The following is a 25656-nucleotide window of genomic DNA, read 5'->3' as shown; positions in this document are numbered from 1 at the left end:
ACTGCACAGGCCCTGAAATACACTTTCATTTCTTACATATATCGTGGCACAACGCAATAGCTGGATTTGTATATGATAGCTCAGGCTGCTCCTCAAGAGCTCTGTATGTGGCCATGCACCTTGCAAAATGGGACTACACCAGGCTCCCCACACTTCCTATGGGGTTTTAGAAACCAGTGAGCATGGGTGGGTGAAGGTTGTGTGCAATAGTTTGCATACTTAGAACACACGGAAATAACTCCTGAAAGCACAGGAGGGTCTGAGACTTCATGTAGACAAATATGGCACCTAGCAGACCTACCGAGTAACATTACTAGCCAAAAGGTATACACTTGCATACCAGTAAAACTTCCCTGATGGCTAAATCACCTTTGGATATCTGTAATTTCTTACAGTATACACAAAAGTAACACCTAGATTTCAGGACAGTGTTAACTGCTTTGAAGTCTTGTGGTGGTCTTAACCTGCTGGGAAGCTGAACTCCACCATAGCTGCTCTCTCACTCCTCCTCCTCAAAGGGAAAGGAGGTAGAGGGGGGAAATATGAAGGAAAGGGCTCAAGGGAGATAAGGAAAGGGAGATCAATCAACAACTATTGTCACTAGAGCAGTGAGAACTAAAAACAAACTAAAAACATCTTTCCCCCATCCACATGCTTCTACCTCCTCCCCCCAAGCAGCGCAGGGGAACGGGGACTGGGGGCTGCGGTCAGTCCCTGATGCTTCATCTTCGACACTCCCTCACAGTCACCCTCTGCCCCTGCTCCCCATGGGGTCCCTCGCACAGCATGCCACCCTTCCCAAACTGAACTTGTGGGGGCTGCCCACAGGCAGCAGCTCTTCAAGCACTGCTCCCACACGGCTCCGTCCCACGGGGTCCATCCATCCCCAAGGAGCAAACTGCTCCAGCACAGGTCCTCCATGGGTGGCAGCTCTAGCATGGAGTCTGCTCCTGTGTGGGCTCTCATTATGAAGATGTCTGTCCTCACAAACTAGTGCTATGATATTGAGGCTCTGCTTCCCAGGATGTGGCCAAACTTGGCTCGTTCATGGGAAGTAGAGAATATTTTTCCCCCCCTCTTTGCTTCTGTGTGGCCTTTGCTTCTTTTTCCCTCTTTCGTTTGCTTTTAATTAAATTATCCTTATCTCAACCTGTGAGCCTTTTTCTTTCCATCATACTTTCTTCTCACCCTCTTCTTTTGTGGAGCTAGAAGTAGAGAGTGGTTATGGTGGAGTTGAGCTGCCCAGCAGGATAAAACCACAGCAAGTTTCCACTGGTATCTTGGGTACACTGAATACCCTATCAGTTTTATTCCCAGTTCCCAGGCTCCTCTAACAGAAAGGAGACAGGCAGCTCCTCCTTAAGGATATTCACCAAGCTCTCAGCTAATGAGACACAGCCTGTGGCACCACTGCCACAGAAAACTAATTCCAGATCTTCAGCTGCTCTCACCTCACTCTGAAGTACCTCTGCCAGCTGAGGAAAAAACTGCTGGCAATTACAAAAAGGAGTCTCTTTTACCAGAGAGGCTTCTTCTTTTCCCTGCCCCAAAAGCAATGCGATAGCCGAGAAAGGAGTGAACAAGGTGACCTCATTATTAAGAGCCTAAGGAGAGATACCTGCCGTAATACAGCTTTTAGATGCATGTATCTAAAAATCTTTAAGTTGCTATAAGGTAGGAAGACCTCAGCCTCCTAAAGCAAGGGCACATTTCATTGCCAACACCGTGGTTACTAGCAGAGAATTCTGCATGCTAATTATTATGCAATCTGATAATTTTTTCTTTGATCAGAATAAAAGGATTCCCCTCTGGGTGTAGCTTCTTCTCCCTCAGGTACCTGACACTGCTGAAACTGAAGGACATAATTCAATTAACAATGGATGGGAATTTTTAATGAAAATTAACCATTCAGAAACAGATGTTGATGGTACAGAAATCCAGATACTCCCTACGAAGCATCACTGGCTGTCATGTGGATGGGAAAACACAGACAACTTAGAATTATACAGCAGATGAGATACTATACTTACATCTGTGGACCACAATTCAACAAACTGCTTAAGCACACGCTTAGATTTCAGTAATCTGTTTTGCCATATGCTTAAATTTATTCTGTACATTTAGCATTACTAAGTATAAAGTGTATACTAGAAGTATACACTTTAATACTAGTATATCTTCCCAGATTGCTAATTCACCTTTGGATATCTGTGACTTCTTACGGTACAGACAAAAGAGGAACCTAGATTTCAGGGTACAGTTAATCAAAAGTGGAAGAGGACTACATTTGTGAAGCAGACCCCATCGCCAAGGCTGGAACTAATGCTAACCATTTGCAAACCAGCACTGCTGAAAGGCTGGGTACAGACCTCCACGGCTTCTGTGACTCGTAGTTCAAAATTACTCACATGAACGCCAAGCTTCAAGTTTTAAAAGCAGGAAATAAAAAAAAACAGTTGGAAAAACAATGCCTACATAAAGTTTTATGCTGCAACTTTTTAAAGTTTTAGGTTCACATTTTTGTTGGCAATACAATTGGAAATATAAAATTAACATAGTGAGCTCCATTTCTAATTGTCCCCCTCTTCCCATTATTCTCTTTTGGAAAGCTGTTGCAGAATCTCATTAAACCAATGATTAGAGACTTTTCTTCTAATTTCCCATGGAAATTTATCCATTACTGGTTTAAACCAATTTGCTCTTGTTCTAGTATTGGCCTTGCACTTAAACAGACTGTTTATCTCCCTGGCATTTACTCCTTCAGTGTATTTACAGACAGCAATCATTTCTCCTTTTGGCACTTGTTCTGAGAGGTTACACAAGAGACTAAAATAAATCTCCCCTTGTACTGTAATGAAAACATGAACTGAGATTGGAGGGGACAGAACTAGTATTTCTGAATGTGGCTACACAGTGTTCTGTATCAGGAGATTCCAGATGCTTCTCAACAGGTTCTTGTACAATGGCACCAATGCCCCTTTTCAATATAACTGCATCTCTGCAGCTATTTCAGAATCACTTACATTGTAAGGGGTCTTGGGAGATCATTCAGTGCAGCCTTCCAATCAGCTTTTGAACACTTCCAGGGCTTGAGACTCTCTGGACACTCAATTCCTTAACTATCTTCATACTTAATTATCTTCATAGGAGAAAATTTTCCTTATAGCAACATAGAATCAACCCTGTTTCAGTTTAGGACCACTGTCTTTCTGCTGTGTACCTTAGGAAAGAGCCTGGGCTTCATCTTCTTGCTAACCTCTGCAAGTTTTGGAAGGCTGCTATTAGCACTGCCCAAAGCCTTCTATTCTCCAGGCTTTACTAGCCCAGCATCCTCAGCCTCGCAGGGCACTCAGCACTCCCAGCCCTCAGCCATCTCAGTGGCCCTCCACTGAACTCGCTGCTTTGACATTCACAGAGCTGTCTCCCCCAGGACCCCTTCTACTGTGAACTGCTCACTCCCCTAAAGGGCCACCACACATTTCGTCTTCTCTGCCTGTGTTTCTTGAAGAGCTGTTGCCTCCCTATCACAGATCTCCAGGCATATGAGCTTTTCCACCACTTCACAGTTTTTCCAATGATTTCCCAGTTCTGTGTCCATAGATGGAGCTCTAGCTCCTCCTGTTCATTTCCTAGGCTGCATGCATTTGTGCATAGGCACTTGAGAGGGGTTTCCTTTCGCCTTTGTTTCATCTTTCCTGAGGACTCTCTCGCTTCACTCCTCTGTCCCTTGTAGTTATCAGCCATAACCCTTCCTCCTCACTTAACTCTAAGCTGTCATCACCATGCCCTGATACAGCCCAGTTTAAAACCCTCTTCACCAGGTTGGCTAGCCTCTTGGCATAGTTGTTTTTCCTTCAATTTGTCAAATGGATGCTGTCTCTCCCTCTATGCCTCAGAGGAACCTGTGATCATAAAAGCCAAAGCACTTCCTGGGACACCAGCCCCATAGCAAGCTGTTAACTCACAAGTTGTGTCTGTACAGAATCACAGAATCATCTAGGTTGGAAGAGACCTCCAAGATCACTGAGTCCAACCTCTGACCTAACACTAACAAGTCCTCCACTAAACCCTATCCCTAAGCTCTACATCTAAACGTCTTTTAAAGACCTCCAGGGATGGTGACTCCACCACTTCCCTGGGCAGCCTGTTGCAGTGTCTAACAACCCTTTCAGTAAAGAAGTTCTTCCTAATATCCAACCTAAACCACCCCTGGCGCAACTTTAGCCCATTCCTCCTCGTCCTGTCACCAGGCACGTGGGAGAACAGACCAACCCCCACCTCGCTACAGCCTCCCTTGAGGTACCTATAGAGAGCGATAAGGTCGCCCCTGAGCCTCCTCTTCTCCAGGCTGAACAAGCCCAGCTCCCTCAGCCGCTCCTCATAAGCCTTGTTCTCCAGGCCCCTCACCAGCTTTGTTGCCCTTCTCTGGACTCTCCTGTCATCCAAAGGAAATTAAGGAACATCTCTGCCTTTGTCCCCTTAGTAGTGTAAGTTAATTTATTTCAGATTTCCCTTGGCAGTAGCACTGGTGTCCATGCAGATGAATAGCAAGGAGCAACAGTTCAAGGACAGATGAAGTTCAGCAGTCTCTCTGCAACGTCCCTTGCCAAGCAACACAGCTCCTATGACAGCATGTCTGATCAGCACAGATGGGTTCCTGTCTCCTGAGGAAAGGCATCTCCAACCACTGTTATCTGCTGCTTCCTCCTGCTGCTAATCACAGAATCATATAAACACTTAGCTTGGAAGAGACCTTCAAGATCATTAAGCCTAACCATCAACCTGCCCTACTGAGTCCCATTACAGAACCATGCCCCTTAGTGCCACATCCACACATCTCTTAAATACCTCCAGGGATGGGGACTTCACCACTTCTCTGGGCAGCCTGTTCCAACATTTGACCCTCTCCATGAATAAGTTCTTCCTATGTCCAAAAAAACCCTCCTCTGGTACAACTTCAGACCATTTCCTCATATCTTATCTAATGGTGAGATGGCTTTCCCTGAAGGTCTCTGTTGCCTTTCATTGATAATGACCTAGAAAAGGGCAACTGTACAAAGTTGGCCGAGTCAACCACTTGCATCTGCGCCTGTGCCACAAAAAAGGCATTAAGGGTGTTAGTAATGGGAGACTTTTGCTGAGAGGCACTGGAGCACCCATTTGCCATCCAGAGAATCTCTCCAGAGAGGTTTGCTTCCTCTCCAGGGCCCGCATTCATGATATCACGAAGAGGCTACTACCCATTCCTACTCTTTTATGTAGGGTCAAATGAGGCTGCAACAAAGAGACTCCAAAATATCAAAAAGGACTTTATGTCCCTTGGAAAGATGTTGAAGGGACTGGGAGAGCAAGTAGTGTTTTCCTCTATCCTCCCAGCTGGTGACTGGATGAAGGAGATGAATAGGCTAAGTGGGCAACTGTCTGCATGGCTTGTGCCATGCTCAAGGTTTGGGTTCTATGATTTTGGGTGCACTTTTGAGAGACTGGACATGCTGACACCAGATGGGGCACAGCTGACCAGGTAGGGCAAAAGTGTTCAGAGCAGGAAGTGGGCTGGGCTTATTAGCAGGGCTTTAAACTAGATTCAGCAGGGGAAGGGGACGCACCACTGAGTGACAGAATGGAACCCAGGGGTATTGTCACTTTAGGAAGCAACAGGGAAATACCTGTGAACTGTCCCAAAGCAACTAGGAAGGGCTCCTCTGAAAAGGTGATGTGACTGACAGCCCAGCTGAAGTGCTGCTACACCAGTGCATGCAGCATGGGAAACAAGCAGGAGATGGAAACCACAGTGCAATTAGAAAACTAGGACCTGAGTACTACCACGGAAACATGGAGGGACAGATCCCATAACTGGAACACCAGAATAGTGGACTACAAGCTTTACAGGAGAGACAGGCAGGGAAGGAGGCATGGGGTGTTGCCCTCTATGTTAGGGAATGGATTGACTGAGAAGAGCTGCCTCTGAGAAACAGCCACGGACAGGTTGAGAGCTTGTGGGTTAAAGTTAAGGTTTGAACCAATAAAGGGCAGCTTGTGGTCTCCGTCTGCTATGGGCTGCCTGATCAAGGGGAGCCTTCTTGTTTCAGCTACAGAAAGCATCATCCTTGCACACTCTCATCCTGATGGGAGACTTCATCCATCTGGATGTCTCCTGGGAAAACTACACAGCAGGATGTGGGCAATCCAGGAGACTCCTGGAGTGCATTGAGGATAATTTCCTCGACCAAGTATTAGATAAACTAACTAGAGGAGAAATGTTACTGGAACTGATGCTCACCAGTGCAGATGAACTCATTAAAGAGGTTAAGATCAGAGGCAGTGTGGGCTGCAGTGACCCTGCTCTGGTTGAGTTTGTGATCTCCAGGCATACAGGCCTGGCAAAGAACAAAGTCAGGAATTCCTGAAATTCCAAAGAGTGAACTTCCAGCTATTTAAAGACCTAGTGGGCAAGATCCCCTGGAACACCATCCCTAGGGGCAAAGGAGCTGAACACAGCTGGCAACTCTTTAAGGATATTTTTATTAGAGAGACAGAACTCTCCATCCCTCTGTGTCAGAAAGTGGGCAGGGAGGACAGACAACCAGGAAGGTGGAGCAAGGACCTGCTGGTCAAACTAAGGTGCAAGAAGGAAATGCACAGGCAGTGGAAGCAGGGACATGTGGCCTGGGAAGTGTACAGGGATGCAATCAGGATGTGCAGGTATGGGATCAGGAGAGCCAAGGCATGAATGGAATTGAGCTTGGCAAGGGATGCAAAGAATAACAGGAAGGGATTCTATAGGTACATTGCTCAGAAAAGAAAGGCAAAGGAGAGTGTGCCCCCTCTGGAGGATGAGAAGAGAGAACTGGTAATGGCAGACATGGAGAAGGCTAATGTGCTCAGCGACTTCTTTGCCTCAGCCTTCTCTGCCAGTCAGGCTTCCCATGTATCTCATCTCCCTGAACCTGTAGGGGGTTGGGGGAGCAAAGTTCCTCCCATGGAAAGCAACGAGCAGGTTTGAGACCACCTAATGAAAATGAACAGGTACAGGGCTACGAGGCCCCATACCGTACATCCCAGGGTCCTGAGGGAACTGGCTGATAGAGTTACCAAGCCTCTCTCCATCATATTTCAAAAGTCCTGGCAGTCAGGTGAAGTCCCCTGTGACTGGAAAACGGGAAACATCACTCCCATTTTTAAAAAAGGGTTGAAAGGAGGACTTGGGGAACTATAGACCACCTCTGTGCCTAGGAAGATCATAGAACAGATCCTCCTGGAAGCAATGCCAAGGCAGATACAGGATGAGAAGGTGCTCTGGGACAGATGGCTTCACCAAGGGCAAATTGCGCCTGACCAGTCTGGTGGCCTTCTGTTGATGGAGTGACTACATCAGTTGACAAGGAAAGACCGACTGATGTCTATCAGGACTTCTGTAAGGCCTTTGACACAGTCCTACATGACATCCTGATCTCCAAATTGGAGAGAGATCGATTTGAAGGGTGGGCCATTCAGTGGGTAAGAAATTGGCTTGAAGGTTGCACCCAGAGAGGTGTGGTCAATGGCTCTAAGGCCAGGTGGAGGCTGGTGACAAGTGGTGAAGTGGTGTCCCTCAGGGGTCTGTTTTGGTACCAACATTGCTTAATATCTTCAACAGTGATGTAGTAAATGGGATCAAGAGCATCCTCAGCAAGTCTGCAGATGACACTAAGCTGAGTTGTGCAATCAATACAGCAGAAGGAAGGGATGTCATCCAAAGGGACCTGAACTAACTAGAGAAGTGGGCCCACGTGAACATAATGAGGTTCAACAAGGCCAAGTGCAAGGTGCTGCACCTGGGTCAGAGCAATCCCAGACATGAGGACAGACTGGGAAAAGAACACACTGAGAGCAGCCCCGCAGAGGGGGACTTGGGAATTCTAGTAGATGAATAGCTTGATATGAGCCATGCAGCCCAAGAAGGCCAACTGCTTCTTGGGCTGCATCAATAGAGGAGTGAGCAGCAGGTCAAGGGAGGTGATCGTGCTCTGCTCTGCCTTCATGAGGCCCCACTTGGAGTGCTGCATCCAGGTCTGGGGCCCCCAACAAAGAAGGATGTGAAGCTGTTAGAGCAGCTCCAGGGGAGGGCCATGAAGATGATCAGCACCTCTCCTATGAAGAAAGGCTGGGAGAGCTGGGGCTGTTCAGCCTGGAGAAGAGAAGGCTCGAGGGATACCTAATTGCAGCTTCTCAACACTCAAAGGAAGCTTATAAAAAAGATGGAGAGTGACTTTTTGCTCAGGTAGATAATGACAGCACAAGAGGGAATGGTTTTAAACTAAAAGAAGGAAGATTTAGATTAGAGGTCACTCAGAGGGTAGTGAGGCACTGGCACAAGTTGCCCAGAGAAGTTATGGAAGCCCCATCCCGGGATGTGTTCAAGGCCAGGGCAACCTGTTCTAGTGGTGGCATCCCTGCTCATGGCAGTGAACTAGAGGTCTAGTTGGGACTAGATGATCTTTAAGGTCCCTTTTAACCCAAGCCATTCTATGATTCCATGACTGGCTCTTAGGGCACATTACCAATTCTATAAATTTAGATTTCAGGGTGGAGAAGTATTTTCAATTGCACTTAACTTTAGGGTGGCAGAAACATTGCATTCTTAAAAGACATTGAAGAATGCAGCCCCTGATAACTGTCTCTTTTTGGGATGTCATGCTAACAGCAGACAATGTGTTCTGAAGTAATGTAACCAGTTGTTACCCACATGCAGAAAATTCAGATTGCAAAGTAAATAACCTCCTATGGCAAGGAAATGACTTCCTATGAATAGCTGTAGCTAAATCTTGTTACTAGTAGTACAGCATTTTCCCCAAGACCTCAGGTTTTACAAAATATAATCCTTCTTTTGCACTGATCTTTTTTTTTTTTTAAATTTAAAAACGTTTTAGAAACTGATTTTAAACACTAAGTGTAAACAATGAGTTTAAATATTTTTAAACAAAAACTGTAATTTGATACAGTTAACACCACTGCCACAGCAGAAACAGAATTAGGAGTCATTCTGACAGGGATTGGAAAAGCCAAAGCAATTTTACAGACAACATATTTTCAAATATAACTATGAGGCCAGACTACGGATGCTCACCTTTTTCAACTTCAATTAAATCCAGTATTCAGATATGAGCAGAAAGAAACATTTTAAAGTTTTCTTCTGGAAGAATCCATCAGTCCTTCAAGTGTGGACAACCATTAAGTATTTAGCATTCTGATTGCTCTGTTTTTGTAGCAGATAATGATTTGTCACCTATTATCACTTCAATTTTTACTGTCATTTACATTCAGTCTAGGAACAGTAATATTGATTTTGCCTGCTACATTTTTTTAAGAGCATGCAATAAAATATTTTCCAGACATTCATACTCTTTCCAGAAGAGGCTGTGCCTTCAGATTACAGACTTTTGATACCTGCTAGTTTCCATATGAACCTTCTGTAATGATAAGGAGTGAAAAAAAAACAAATACTCCCAAATTGGCACTGAAGTACTTTAAATACCTGAAGAGGAAAGCACTCACTACAAAACTTTGGTGGGATTCATCTCAAGCATGGCAGTAACATGCTGTGATAGAGGCTGTGTCACTTAGTGGGTACCACAGCATCCTGGGACCTGAAACATTTGGGCTGCATTCCACCACAATAAAGCCAAACAGAATTATAACTCAGCAATAATTTGTGGGACACAGGCATGTTGCAGCAGACATCGCCTCAATAGTTTTCAATACTACACAGATGAGTCCACATTGATTATAATACAACTGAAGAATCAAGAGAAAATACTACGAGACCCAAGAGGAAGAGATGAAGCCAGTACGACAAAAGGGCATTGATGAACTAATACTTCATAGCAGTAGTAGTACAGCAGAAGATTACATAAATTGTGACTGTTGGAAGGAGATGAACCCTGGGAGAAAATCTTCAGGAAATGGTGGCTGCTGAAGTTAAAACAAGAATGTTTTCTGCAGAATTAAACTAAATCATGATGCACTAAGAAAAGACATTTGATGCGATCCAAGAGTCAAGAAAAATGAAAGAAAACGATCAGAAGGAGAAAATAAGACTTGCTCTACGATGGTTAATTAGTAAAGGGGCTGACCTCTGATCCATCGAGTCACAGAATGTGTTAATAATTAACCCTTTAAATTTCTTTAATCCTTTATGTCTGATTGTTTCCCTTAAACATCCAAAATATTGTGTTATCCCCTGTGGGTGTCAGGTGGGAGACATATTTTAAACCACAACAAAATAATCATAAAAATAAAACAAAATAAACCAAAAATACCAATCTATCAGACCTCCATACAGACAAGCATTCGATTTTTTTTTTTGTTTAAGTTAAAACAAAACAAAACAAAAAACATTAGATAACTTATCTGAATTATGTTCAAAGTATTTAGAGCTTAGGGATATGGTTTAGTGGAGGACTGTTAGTGTTAGGTCAGAGGTTGGACTCGATCTTGAGGTCTCTTCCAACCTAGAAATTCTGTGATTTCTGTGAAATCTGCTCATAAGATTTGGAATCAATATTGATTATCTTTTAGATACTAGTTTCCGTTTGTTGTTGTTGTCAAAAATCTATTCATGAAAAGCTTGGAAATTCTTTAGCTCGCCACAAAATCCTGGTATAGGACTGAAGTCCTGTTTTTTTTTTCAAAAAAACACAAACACAAACAAAACTAAAATGAACAAAATGTGCGTACACTCCACATTTGTCTGTTTACTTACAGGACAATGATTAAATGCACACACAGCATGTGAAAAAAATGCTGTGGTCTTCCTCAGTGTACTGCTATCACCAAAACAGAATAAAGTCTTACCAACTTCTCATTGTTCTCAGTTAAGCGTGAACTACATACGGATAAACAAATGTCCAAGACAACGTTAGCTATTTTGCTTCCAGTCACTTAACATCATGCAACTGATTAAGCAGAAGATCTGTTTAAAAGAATAATGGTAATAATGGTATCAAAGAATGGTAAAAAGAATAACTACTACTTCATCACACACAAACAAATAAAAGCATCAGAGCACTGCAGAAAGAAATATAAAGGTGTAAATGAAGTATTAAAACTTCAAAGGAAATGCAAGGAATTTACAAGTTTGGGAAAAATCCCAGCTCTGAGAAAATTAGCTTTGTAACAGAAAGCTTTCCTTGCTTCCATCAAACAAGACAATAGGTACTATCATATTAACAAGATTATTATTACAACAGCTAGAGGACACAACAGAGAGCAGAAACAACCTCAGAACAACTTTATTTAGGTTCAAGATTCTCCTAGATGATCATGCATCAACTGCTGTAGGAATGAAAAATCTGGACAATGACTAAAAAATGTTGAGAGTAGAACTGTTGAAACTTATCAAACACCAGATTCAGAATTCAGAAATAAATTGCATGATTCCAGAATCTAGAAGTACATGAGCAGAATAGTTAGATTACTGTTCCTTATATCATCTTTTTTGGTATAGGAACCATTAAGATGTGAATCTAGAAATAGCCATGTGATTAACATATCCTGCCATAGAGTATTACTTAGTTCTTAAGAGTTATAAATAGGTAAAAATCTCATTTAGTAAAAGTTATTTTTACTTGGCAATGATGGCTTGTTATTTTCCTTTCCTCACTGAAAGAGATGATTTTTTTAAGTGGTTACCTGCAAGCTAACAAACTGACTCATAAATTTGTTGCAATGTCTGTCTGTCTAAGGAAGAGCTGTAGACAAAATATTTAAATATTTTGCATATGTCTTCATTATACAGAAGTAGTCCATAGGTATTAGATGTCATCCTGTGCAAACAAGTCTACAAAAAATCTACATTTTTCTAAATGCTTCACAAACTTGATGCAAACTGCACTTTTAACTGGCACTAAATAAACTTGAAAGGATATGATTGTTGCAGAAGCTAGTTATGATTTCTAAGAAAATATATATTTTTTCTACATTTCATACTACACTTTTACTGATGCTGAGCTATAAAGAATTTAGCTGCTAAGAGAAGATCCTCCTAAAATTTTCCTTTGGTAGCAGTGAGAAACAAAATAGAAAGTAAAATCTTTGCTAGTTTAGGAAGTGACTAACAAAAAATTAATTACATTTGGATCACTGATATCTGGCAAAGCACAGAAATCATGTGGTAAACTTGAAGCAACAGCACTTGATAGCCATACAATACCATGAAATAAACTGAAGTAATTCAGACTCATTTTTGAAGTTCCCACAATACTCAAGGAACTAGTTATGATATTCAAGGAACTGCCAAAGGAAACTCAGACGCTGAATGTATACACCCTGAATTTCCCATTACATTTGACTCTCCAAGCATGGATACAAAGAAAAGCAAAGAACACTGATGTAGAAAACTGCAGCAGTACACTACAGCAGAGTAAATTGTCAGTCTTTTACCTCCCTCAGCTTGTATCTATCACAGTGCCTGCAGCTAGGAGCAGAACTCTACACCTGGTCACTCCGCATCTGTAAGGTGGTCCAGGTACTATTCTCTGGACCTCAAGCCAATGGGCACAGCATGGCTCACATGCATATTATGGTTGTTCTCTCTTGCCCCCCAAATGAGGTGGCACTGTCCAAAATGCTTAGTAGGCACTTACAAATCTATGGTAGTCCCAGACTCTGCCCAGGCACTTTCTGTGAGAATGATAGCTGGCTCCCACTAACACTGTGCTTGGGACCATGCTAACTAATTAGCTGCACAGCCTACTGTATGCCAATGCCTATGTTAATTAAAGGTCTTACTAATACTCTTGTTACTATTACAGTAATACTGTGTTCCACTTCAGTGCAGAGCTGAGAATATAAGGGTGTTTTGTCAAAAACTACATGAGCCTCACAGTGCTCATTCAGAGAAAGACATGGGTCTTATCCAATTTACAAACTAGGTGACTGTGAGATCAAAAGACCATACAATTGCTTTCTCGCCAGTGAAATGACGGTAAAGAATAGCCAAGGCAGCAAGGAAGCCAAGAAGTAAAAGACAGCCAAGAATGAGGAATGAGACTTCTGATTCTTATTGCTCATATTTGCTGGACTACTACCTATGATGTTAAATTACTCATCGCTCTCCCAGGGAAGGAAGACATGCACTCACAAGAAAAGCTGTGTCTGAGAAAAAAAGGGTTATCAAAGCATTCATACACTCATTCAGAAGAGCCAGCTAATTGACAAAAGTACGTGTCTGTAACGCATTTTCATGTGTAGCTAGCAGATCTTCTCCCTTACATGCCACTTCAAGAATTCTGCATGGGGAACACTGAGCTGCTCGGTATAATGTAAAAGACAGGCCTCATTAACTCTTGGACATCTTCTCATTTCTTGGTCATAAATCCTATTACCTTGTATTACAAACTGCCATAAAACTCACAGAAAAAAGATAATTTATGCTCAGTGTACAGAAGCTAATGTTTCTGTACTCCTGAGAAGCACACTACCAGAAAATGAGAAAGTATGTATGTGAAACCTTAAGCCATTCGTACTGAGCATGGCTAGCATGATAAACATGACTCTAAAGGCTTAATGCTCTTCAGCCAGGGTATATTCTAATGGTGATTGATATTACTAAAATTTCAAGCATAAAATGTATGGACTGTTACATAAAATATCCTGCTCATAGAAGTGATTACTCCTTATTAAGAATTCATGTTTCCTTCCCCTATACGATCCTTCCCCTCCACTATAGAAAGAAATGAGGTGACTATTCAGTGCAGAGAAACTCCCCCCCGGCCCTCACCTCCCCACTCCCCCCCCCCCCCTTTTTTAAATTTCAGTCATCACATTAGACAGTGTTTTAGAGGAAGCATCACCTCCTGGAATTCTTACATAGTCTCCCTATTTCTGCCTCCAGAGTGTTCTTCCTTGCAGCTTTCTTTGCTTTCCATGCCACGTTTCCCAATATGTTTAAAAAACTTGCACTGTCTACCTATAACCCAAGAGACTCCTGCATAGAAATATGATTACCCTTACATTTAGTACATGGATAATATTATTGACTAACAAAAAAAGGGCTTTGTTGACCTGGTCCTCCTTGCTTGTTAGTCTGCAGTGGATTCAAAGTCAGGCATTGTCCTCGCTGTCTTTCTCTTTCATCCTGAAGACTTCCATCAAGACTCCAACCATGTTTCCTACAACACTGTGTACCTTTACAGGTGTATTAAATATAGATGTATTTTTTTTTTTCTGTGACCTTCTATATCAACATTCCAGTAATGATATAGAGTAGTTCTAGAGATAGGGCTTAGATATAGAGGGCAAACCTTTTAAGGTCATTAATCTTAATGCTGACATTAACACAAAATTGCTTTTTCACTGTTGGTTTAAACTTGTCGCTGTCAGTATCTTCAGCCAACCGTCATGGTGCCTCCAGATAACAGTATTAATCCTGTATAGTTTAGATAAAAATCAAGTGAGTAGTTTACACATGGGGACAAACAGGAATCCTTAGCTTGGAAGTACTCTTTTTTTCCTATGGAGTAACTCACTGAGTCATCCCCTTAGTTTCCGTATTAGTAGCTAAATATTCAGCAGCTTGATTTGCTATTCCTCTTTGTATCCCTCCTAGGGCTGTTTTGGGATTACCAGTTTCACTGCTCTATCTAAGTATTTTAGCCTCTGCCTAGGTACACATGATATAGAACCAATACTAATCTCCCGCTATAGTGAGCTGAGGGCTAATGTTACTCCGAAGCAAAAATATGGTTATATTTTCCTCATATATCTTATGCAAAGAATCCAATAAAGATCAGATTCTTCTTACCCAAGAGAGAAGGATTTCAGCTCTACATTTTATAGGAAAAGCAAGATGCTCTTAACTTTATCATTTGCATTAGCATTCGGATCTCAAAACTTTGCTTCATTTGTTGCACAGTTTCCATACTTGTATTCAAAAAGTCAGTTGGTCTCCCACTGTGTTCAACTCCCTCCTACCTTGATTTTAAAATTACAAACAAGGGAAAGGAAAGAGAGAGAATGCCATGACTGTGGATGTTTACAAGAGAAAAATACCATGTTGAACTTCATAGGAAAAAAAAGAGTACTTCCAAGCTAAAGATTCCTGTTTGTCTCTATGTGTAAACTACTCACTTAATTTTTATCTAAACTATACAGGATTAATACTGTTATCTGGAGGTACCATGACAGTTGACTGAAGATACTGACAGCGACAAGTTTAAACCAACAAAGAAAAGCAATTTTGTGTTAAAGTCAGCATTAAGATTGCTTAAAAGGCCTGCCCTCTATATCTGCCCTTTATTCCTGAATGCTAGAAACAGCCTGAAGTCAGTTACCAGCAATGCAGATTGACAGCCAGGGATGGTAGAAAATAATACGCTGTGGAACTATCCCCACCAACAAAAAAGTTAAATGCTTCTCATACAGCACGATAAAAACAGAACATAAAAAGTTGCCAGCAATCCCAAACAGTTAGAAACCTCTAATTTCTATTTAAATACACAGATTTTTTTTTTTTCAAATTGCAAAGGGGTTAATTATTCATTGAAGACTCTTCTGAAAGCAACCTTATGCATGACTAGGAAAACTTTCTCTAGGGAACCTGCTTTGGCAGGGGGGTTGGACCCGATGATCTCTCGAGGTCCCTTCCAACCCCTACAATTCTGTGATTCTGTGACATTTCAAAGTCACTTATGGAAAAGATGAATTAAAAGAATTAGTAGTCTTTCCAGTCCAAGTAAGCATTTTATAAGCTAAATTTGGAATTCTCCATCTTATTTCAGCTCTTCTACATGTTCTTAGAAGTATCCTAATATTAATCAACTGTGGCCAGTGAAGTGCTGCACCCATAGACCAGCCATATGTGAGTTACTCCTCACTTCCAGATTTTAACCAGTTATCCTTCAGCCTTACTTCCCCCTCACTCTGCTGCCTCTAGCCATGTAGCATTGCAACTAATGATCACAGTCATTCCTGGCCATACTGGCAAATGAGCTCCTGTGCCTACAGTCTTTCCTGCAGACACAGTGCTTAAAAGTTGTTAATACAGCATTTGCCCCTGTGGATTTAAATCTATAATCTCATAGAACCTTATTAACTCTTTTCTCAAATTACAATAAAGCATGTGTGGTGCAGGGTTTTGTCAAATTTATCTGTGAATGTTTTTTATTTTAATGAAATACGCTGTCTAAGGTAAAATGGAAAAGCTAGTTAAGTGTCTAGAAACCCTGACATCAGGAAAAACATATTTCCAAGCAAATGAACTGCTGTTAGAGAAGACTCTTTGATGCTTAGATTTGCCTTTAATTTAAAACTTAGAAGCAGAAGCCCTGCAAGATCTTTTGACTGTGTTGTTTTATGAATCAATAAATGGAATAAGAACTGAAACCACACAAAAAAATACATCTTAAATAAATTCTCTTGCTGATCCTCACTGGATCCACATCATAATGAACTGCACCACTCAGACCACACAAGAATTCTGCCTGACACGTTTGTCAGGAACTCCCTCGTATCTTCATCTTGTAGCTTTTGTTTCTCATACTGCAGATGTCTGTATTGCTACTCAACATGCAAAGGGCTGCATGCTAAATTTAAACTTAATGGAACCTAATTAAAAAGTTTAAAGATGTTTTTTTCGTTTATAATCAGAATCCCAGACATACTCAGATTCAGCTTTCCTCCTATTTCAAACAAACCTATCCTGACCAAACTAAAAATGATCTTTTCCAAGGCAGGAGTGCAGAGCATATGATTTGTTGTCCACTGCTCTGCAATATATTTTCAATTTAGGTTGTGTCCCTATAGATTACAATTAAGAAGATGAGAAGTTAATAGTGCCAGACCTACAGGGTAAGAGGAGATGAAAGGTCAGGTGTATTATGTAGTGACTTTTCACAGCACTTACAGGTTGAAGTAGGCAAATCAGCGAGCACTCCTGGATAACTATCACTGGAAAAGGAGTGATATTTGTTGCATGAAAAAGTGTTTCCACTGATGCCATTATTTGATCAAAGCGTCCTCCAAGTCCACCCAAAGTCACAATGATATCGATCTGAAAGATAAAAACAGTCAGAGAGAACATCCACCAGGATACTTTCACAAGTGATCTCTAGACCCTGAAAATGAAAAATAGAATCACTTTGTGAAAAGAAAAAAAAAAAAGAAAAAAAGAAAAAAAGACAACTACCAACTAGACAAAAGTAAATCCCAAATACAGACATTTCACCCAAGGAATAACGGCTTTAAATTAAAAAATATTTAGATCAGAGGTTAGGAAGAAATTTTTCACTCAAAGGGCGGTGAGGCACTGGCACTGGTTGCCCAGAGAAGCTGTGGATGCGCCATCCCCATCCCTGGAGGTGTTCAAGGCCAGGCTGGATGGGGCTTTGGGCAACCTGGTTTGGTGGGAGGTGTCCCTGCCCATGGGAGGGGGATTGGAACCGGATGGTCTTTAAGGTCCCTTCCAAGTCAAAACATCTATGATTCCTTCCATTACTGGTAAACTTCGGAAGTGGGACATTGCAGCCCACGCCTGTGCCAGAGACTGGAGCACCCTCTTGTTTGAGCCCTAGGCCCGCAGAGAGCATGGCCTGGCTGCTGGCCACAGCCTCGGAGCCCGCCTGCTGTGGCTGCTGCGCTTAACTCTCGATCCTCTCACGCTCCAACAAGCCCCTGCATGCTCTTTATTTTCAATAAGCAGAAAGGGAGTCTTCAAAAACCTTGGTTAAGAGCTTTCAGATCCTTACACAGGTTACTGAGTGTGAAGTATTATTATTATTACTTCCATAATGCAGATCAGTTATGTTCAGTAATTGTAATTTAAAAAGCTACCACTGAGTAAGCCATATCTGGAGCCCTAACACAACGCGGCTCTAAAGCTTTTAGAAGCTGCATTGACAATAGCCATCTGTTGAAGTTTCCAGCTTTATAGGGCTTAAGTCTATGGCCACTGTGATTACATGAAGTTTTACTCAACCCAGGAGTCACATAATGGTGCTCTGTGTATCTGAAATGATGCATTAATAACATCGGCTTCTATTTTTATTACCAGGGCTAGGACTTTATGATTCTGTTGAATATTGGTTTGCATGAAAATTAAGCTCTTTTCCATTTGGTGAAGTTATACCATCTTTCTCATCACTACCAGGAAAACACTAGAAAACCCAGGCTGAATCAATATAGCATGTTATATTAGCAGCAAACATTTAAAAAAATAATTATTATTGTATTGCAGAGGGCACATGTTTTCTGTGTGGATTACAGATCACACAAAGCAAGCACAAGACTAACAGAATTTGAATGGTAGGAAAACCTAGCTATAAACAGAGACAAAGCAGCAAAAGGTAGAAAGCATGTGTCCCCAGCTAAGCCATAATATATTTCCCATTTTATTGATGCCACTGTAGAAACAAACTGCTTTTGTTTGGCTACGGCTGACTGTGATTAAAAAAGGTGGATCAATTCTCTGAAAACGGTAGCACTGAAAAGACCCACCATCACCAGTTCCCCACCAGTCAAGTACCAGTAAAAATGCCCCCTACCCTAATGGAGGCCGTAAGAAAAATCTGCTACATTAACCTGAAACCACAATGAAGTTAAGGGGGCTTTGCAAAGGATGAGTAATTCACATATAGTGTTTTTCTTGTGAGTAATGGGACTGGAGCTTAAATATTAGCCCAGCTGATCCAGCCTTCAAAAAGCTGAGCAGTTACCGTATAGTTTCCTGGTATATATATCTCACCATATATTGTTTTACCTTGTTTGTTTCAGCTTTGATGTTTTCTACAGTTTAATGTTAAGAATGAAGGAAACAGAGTTCACACTGACTGTTAATTAAAATGATGCAATAACATTCTGAATGTGTTGTCTTTGCCTTGTAAAACTGTCAGCACGTCAGACAAGTTCTGCTCTATTATTCGCACACGTGTACTTACCACGAAGTACAGGACATATCTGAGACAATGAAGTGCTCACTGACTGCATCTTTCTGTGATATTGCGTGACTACTACAAGTTGAAGAAAAACATAACCAAAAATACTTCTGCATCTTAAAGTCTGACAGAAGTGATCCTGAAATCCTACTCTTTCTTCAGTAGCAATAGCAAAATGAACTTTGGGATTGTTGCCTTCAAAATCAGAAAACAAACTCAGTCTAGCATGGAGTAGGTCTGTTGATAAGACATTCATGAAAACAGAGGTTTGGGGTCGTGGCATGCTGGGAAAAGGCTAATAAAGATGCCCAGAAAAGAAATGTAACTATTATACAGGGTTTGCACAGTTTTGTGAAAATGAAAAATACAAGTATATGACAGGTATGGAAACAAAAACAGACAGAGCGTCCAAGGGACAGGCAGGGAGAAAAGCTAAGTTCTGCACTTGTGTGACAGCAGACAGACCTGCCTTTCACCAGAGAGTTCTGGCAGCAGTGACAGGCACACAGACATTGTGGGACTTTTAAAGACTCTGTTTGAGGGTTTAGATACACACACACAGTTTATTTAACAAATACACAAAAGGTTTAGTCCAGCAAAACCTTAAAAGCCTTTTCATCCTAAAACTATCACCTCCATTTGAAAAAACAAGCAAACAGAAACCTCAAGCTAACAAAACAATCAGCTCCTTCCCTGCAATCTCTGCTCCTCTCACTCCACCATGCACTTAAGAAAATGGATGCACCATGAAAGCATATACACGACTCTTGGCCATTCCAGAACGTAAGACAAAGTAAATACCAAAGCACAGAGCATTTATAGATTCACATACTTCAGAGAAAAGGCCATTCATTTTTCTAGTATGATTTCCCATATAACACAGGCTACAGAATTATACCCAGCTACTGCTAATCAGCTCAGCAGGTAGCATTTGACTAACACACTATACTTCAATTGAAATGTCCATGCTTCACTTAAACATCCTGTCAGCAGTCCCTTTACACAATTTGTTTTCATACCGTGCTATTCATTTCCCAAAAAAAAGGATATAAAATTCGAAATAACTACAAAGAACAGCTTAGATCATTTCAAGCACAGCGTAAAGGGGGCCATATTCTCTTAGACTATCTAAAACCTGAGTTGCACAGCATTTTTAAAGGCAATCAAGCTTTAATTTAGAAAGAGTTGAAGATCTAAGGGGGGGGGATTCAGTCATCTTTAAATGATACTTATACATTAGCATCTCTTGGAAGGGTGTTAGAAGTTGCTACCAAACACCAGGGAAACATCAGGTTAACATCAGTTAAATGGAGAGGGTAAGCATACAGAAAGACTGTACATGGCAATTCAGACACTTGCTTGTTTCTTCTCCCCCTAAGGTCTAATTTAGAGCAGGCTGTGACCTCGGGGAGCAGAGGCTGCCACCATGCCAAACTGCTCAGCCTCCCGCTCCCACTCTCAGGGACATTGCTGAAATGCGCAATTTGCTGTAAACTGGTTGCAGGCTTGCTAACCACTCTTCTGTGACAACTGGTCCTGCTTACATTCCTCTTTCTGGCACGGATGGATTAAATACAAAGAGGATTTTCCTTATAAAATTGATGAACGCATATTTGAGGAGAAGGGTTGAAAGGACAGAGGAAGCTGGGCAGTGCCCAAGGTAGGTGAAAAGAGTACAGTATCTAGCTTGTAATGTGAGCATCACCATGACATCTAAGAGCAAAGTCAAAGGCTCAAGCTGACAGCAAAGGATGCCCATTCTTTTCAAAACTGTGCTCATTATCTTCAAATTCTCTCCCCAGGGCAAGGTTAGGGCTCTGGACAGACAACTCAAAGGACTTTCTTCCACACGAGTTCAGTTTCAGCCAGACAATTTCCAAACAAACATGCCCGAGTCTCAGAGGAGTGACTACATGAAAGGGAACACGTTTACTGACAGCAAATAGTGGCACTGGAACAAAGAGTGAAAAAGACCACCCCTAAAGGAAAGAGCAAAGGCAAGAGTAACTGAGATGTTGTAAAAGCTCTGGAGCTATAAATAAAGCTTCCTCCCTCTGAGACCATGGAAATCATCAACTGCTAATACCCAAGAAATTTCTATGCCAATTACAGATCTGATACCACATTTGATTTGAACACCGCTTCCTTTTTTCACCTTCTCACTTCACTGGTATCTTGTCACCCTTCACGATCTTTCTTCATTTCCTACCGTTCATAAGCCTATTGCTTTAATTTAAAATACTGGAGGAAGATGATAGAGAGAATTAAATTACTGTAGCAGCATGCATATATTGAAGTATATTATATACTGAAAAGTAAACTATTAAGTTGTGGTGTGAATTCTATGTTTATATTCCTTTATTATTACAACATGTTATTGATTTCAATCAGTTTACAAAAAAAGCCTTTTTTGTTCATAAGACAATTTTGATGACTCAGGATGTGGTTTGAAAATCCAGATGTATCCTTTCTGGTCTGTACACTGGTTTTAGTAACACAGCAAGCATTTTTCTTGATAATAAATGAGCCAGAGTAGATTTCAGCTCGTTCTCCCATAGGTCTATTAGTTCTTTTGTGCTAGCCAGAGCACAGTAATTTTTTTTTTTTTTTAAATCATCCACAAAATTGCAATGTAAATTTAATAAATGATTAAAATCCCACAATCAACGTCAAATATATAGTAAGATATTGTCAGTTTTAGTTGATTATATTGGCTTTCCTTTTCAATGTTTTACATAACGGGTATGTCATTCATTTCCTACGGGAATGACATGCACAGTCACACAGCAGCATCTGAACTTTGCTCAGGTGGGATACTCTTTATTCTAGCAGAAATGTGCTTGTTGCTTTAGCTGTCTGACTCCTCACGGGAGCAAGAGCTCTCAGCAGAAGGCTGTCATCCTGTCTGTGTGCCTGAGATGATAGCCTTCAATCAGCTTCATTGTCACCCCACCTAATCTTCATATTATATTATTCTAGGTCAATTGTCAGCTCCTGCACACAGCATTTCTTGCTTTTGTTCATTTTCTTACATTTTTACTTGAGTACTTTCTCTGTTTGTAACCCTTTGTATTTCAAGTGGGAGGTTAATTCTTCTAATAACAACAAATATGCAGATTGCGCTTGTCTGCTTAAAACATATAACACCTGATAGCTAGATGGAAGAGGAAAAGGTAATCTTGAAATCCAGCCACAGATTGCAGGAGAAGGAAATGCTTTACTCTTAGTTCTACTATTGTCTTGTGTTTGTATCTGTGTCCTGAATGACTCAATTTCAGTGCTTTGGCTTTGCTATCTCCTACAGGTATATGGAAAGTCTGTGGATATATACGACATCACCTGGCATAAATTTTGTGGAACATAAACTTCATAACCATTGACTTTAGTTTTCTGCAAGTACGGAAGAATAACTTGTGAAATTCACGTGAAATGGATCCCAGGCAATCTGAATCTGACTGCTTGCTCTTGTGCTGAATATTTGTGGATGACCTTGATCAAGCAGTACTCCCTGTGCCTTCTGGGGAATAAGGACAGCAATTATGCCTGCTCTACTACTGCTGCTCAGCTGGAGCGCAGCTCTACAATGTGTGCTGCGTACAAGATCAGGGTCATTGGAATTCCTTATTGCCTTAAGTTTTCTGGGTGAAGTGTCCCTGCTCCACACCTTTACATGCCATTGTAAGTAGGCAAAAGTGCACTAAAACTCTTACAGTAACCTGCTCACTGAGGCTTGGAGGAGAACAAGTTCTGGTTTTGACCCTGATGTGTTTATTGTGTGCATGAACAACCAGGAACATCAATCATGTGTTTTCTGCAAACTTTACACACTCTTATTTCAAAACAGCATGGAAAGACACTCACATGTAGCAAGCTCTCCCAATTTAGCACCTCACTGCTCCCATGGCTGAACCACTGACAGTGGTGTGTAACTGACAGTGTGTGCGTTGTGGTGTCACCCCCACAGAAAAGTAAAACCAATTGTTGTAAGCTATCATGTCTCTAAGAAAGCAAGCTCTGGATTTCTATTAGCAGCAATGCAAGAGACCCTCAAAAGATTATGCTAAAATGGTCTAGAAAATCTCTTTAACGATCCCCTATTCACTTGTCTCTAGTGCCAAAAGCTGTGTTTGGCACATGCTGTGCTTTTAATTTCTTCGTATACTGCCTCCAGGAGTAAAAAAGAAATAACAAACTAACTAAAACTTCCCATCAATGAACAACTCAAGGGAGGAAAAGCGATCCTATCATCTCCAAGAGAATCTGTTCTTTGTGAGCTTTATATTTCACATTTCACTTAACTCTGATTGTCAGTCTTTATTTAAAAGAAATCTGGAGCATAATCCAAAGGTAGCATTTGCAAAGTCTCCAGCTGACTGTGTATAAAACCAAAAGCATATATATTTTTAATACTGTAGTCTGTTTTCTTTCAGATTACTATCCAAAAGCACCACTACACCTGAGTGCACTAAATCTATATTTAAAAACACAGCCAACCAGCAGGTACAAAACAAATATTATCCAGAATGGCCTTCCTTCTCCTCTCCTCTGACACGCTTCCATCCTGTGCCAAGGCCAGCAGGACAGCACAAGCACAACCCACCGTGTCCTGCACCACTTGCAGCTCGAGCCAGCCTGAAGCCCATGCCAAAGGCTGGTCCCATGGGCAGGCAGAGCACTGCATGGTGAAAGGCTTCTTTGCTGGGAAGGCTCTCCCTAAAGGCTTCTATTATTTCCCCAGGGGGAACCACGGCTCCTGCTGGGGCACGCTGGCAGAGATATCCTCATGCAGGAAGGTCCCCCCCAAGTTGGGACCCCAACGTTTAGAGACCCTTTACAGAATTATTTTCTCTCACTGTCACAAAACTTCCTTTCATTTCCCTTCACATTTTTTTTTCCACTTTTTTGTTTTTGTTTCAGTTCCTGATCAGAGAACAGGCCCAGGATCCTTGGAAAGGTTACAAAGGAGGTGAACAAATGTGTTGTATTTCCAGGCAGTGGGGTAGGTTTTCTACAAAAAAAGGGTTATTCTGTGAAATGCGCTGCCAGCAGCCCACAGGTGTTTACAACTGTACGAACAGGGAAAGCCAACTTTAACACTATGACAGATGAAATCGTTTCTTTTGGCTTTTTAAACCAAATGAGTTTTTTCTTTTAAATTCATTTTCTGCCTATTTTTATTTCCATTCTGTTACGCTAAATTTAGAAAACAAACATTTTTAAAGGAAAGCATTCTGCACAGAACACAGGAAAAAAAAAAAAAAAAAAAAGATCTCCATTTCCAAAGCTATGCCTTTTTTTTTTTTTTTTTTAACTTCATCTGAATAAGAGTTAACGGCTCAGGCTAGCTAAGCTCAGGCACTCTTCCTGCATATTTTAACATTTAGCAATGAAGTTTGTATGAAAGACACCATAAATAATGCGGAGCTATACTGAATCCTTACTCTCTTACAGCAACAACACCGAGGAGATAATGGTAAGTGAGATATTTGCATCTAACTAGGAGGAGACGTTAGCTCTGCTATTTAAAAAGTTTAAATTTGGGTTCATACAGGTCTGAGGATGTCCTGATAGGTCTCAACAGAGCAGTAGTATTTTCAACTGGTCTCAACATTAATCTTCATGATGAACAAGGGGATAATAGCCTGTCTTATTATTCTCAAGGGTCAGATATAAGACCTGAAACTAAAGACAGAAAAATTTCCTCATGTCTCTCAGGTCCTATGCTACAAATGGTTTCCCTTTTGAGTGATTTCACTGAATACTTGGGCAGTACAGATTTTTTTCTTTTCTTCATGGGAGTACTGATTTGCAGGAAAAAGTCCTAAATTTATACATTTGTTTCTAGGAGGCCAGTGATATTCCAATACTAAAGGAAGTAGGTTAGGATCTTGGACGCCAATTTTCCTTTTCGGAGTAAGTTCAGTATTTATAGGAGGTAAGCTAAACATAGCCTGAATAACGTCAGCTTACATTCATTACAAAACCTATTTTTTTTCCACACTGTCCTCTAGACCATATAAATATATCCATGCACTTAAAAAGAAATGTAGTGTGATTTCTTTAAACTGGAGGCGCTTGTGAAGCTGTAAACATTTTATGCTCACATTTAATTTGCACAAATACTGAGCTTTAATTGTTCAGTGTTTAGCTGTTCAGTTGTTTAAAAGGGAAGCGTAACAGGTACTCTAAGCAAGCTGGAAAGATGATTCCCAAAGCCACCCCTTGGAAATATTTGACACAGTCAAATTAAAAGGTAACTGGTTAAAAAAGAACAGCACTGAGCATCAGAAGTAGGAAAGCCTGGCTGCCAGGGCAGCTCTGCTGCTAAGTCCCTTCAGTCTCTGCTGAACTTGTGCTGCTGCCTTTGTCAGACTGGGAACGCTGCATGGGCTTCCTAGGTATCACCTGGCTGCCTCATCCTCACAATATTTGTGAAGAGAATAAATTGCTCTAAGACAAATCCCCTTCCTCTCCCTTCTAGATCACTGCTGGTGTCAGCCCAGGTCCAGAAATGAGGGACAGTCAAAGGACTGCAGAAGACAAAGAGGCCTCAGGACTATAAGGCTAAACCACTTCTGTGCAGCATAACCCATACACTTATAATTTGCTACATTCCCACTACATTCCCCCCTGTCCCTCTCCCCCTCCAGGATATTCCTATCTAAGCAAGAAAAAAAAATTAAAAAGGCCTATAACAGATTAAAAAGATTTGACTGGTAATACAATTTCACTTTCTTCTGATTATTCA

The 25656-nt window shown here is 41.3% G+C and overlaps 1 protein-coding gene across 8 annotated transcripts in view; it reads right to left on the bottom strand.

Annotated features, from left to right (window-relative positions):
• The window catches only part of TPK1 (thiamin pyrophosphokinase 1), a 308925-nt gene that overhangs the window by 93875 nt on the left and 189394 nt on the right, over positions 1–25656 (bottom strand). For all 8 annotated transcript variants that reach the window (XM_084507747.1, XM_084507750.1, XM_084507749.1 and 5 more), the window contains one exon: positions 16883–17029. In XM_084507747.1, coding sequence (XP_084363873.1) covers positions 16883–17029 — 147 coding nt within the window. The remainder of the gene's footprint in view (positions 1–16882; positions 17030–25656) is intronic.

Source organism: Aythya ferina, assembly GCF_964211825.1.
Source record: "Aythya ferina genome assembly, chromosome: 2".
Lineage (NCBI taxonomy): Eukaryota > Metazoa > Chordata > Aves > Anseriformes > Anatidae > Aythya > Aythya ferina.
The sequence above is the reverse complement of the archived record's forward strand: the minus strand, read 5'-3'. Positions and strand labels throughout refer to the sequence as shown.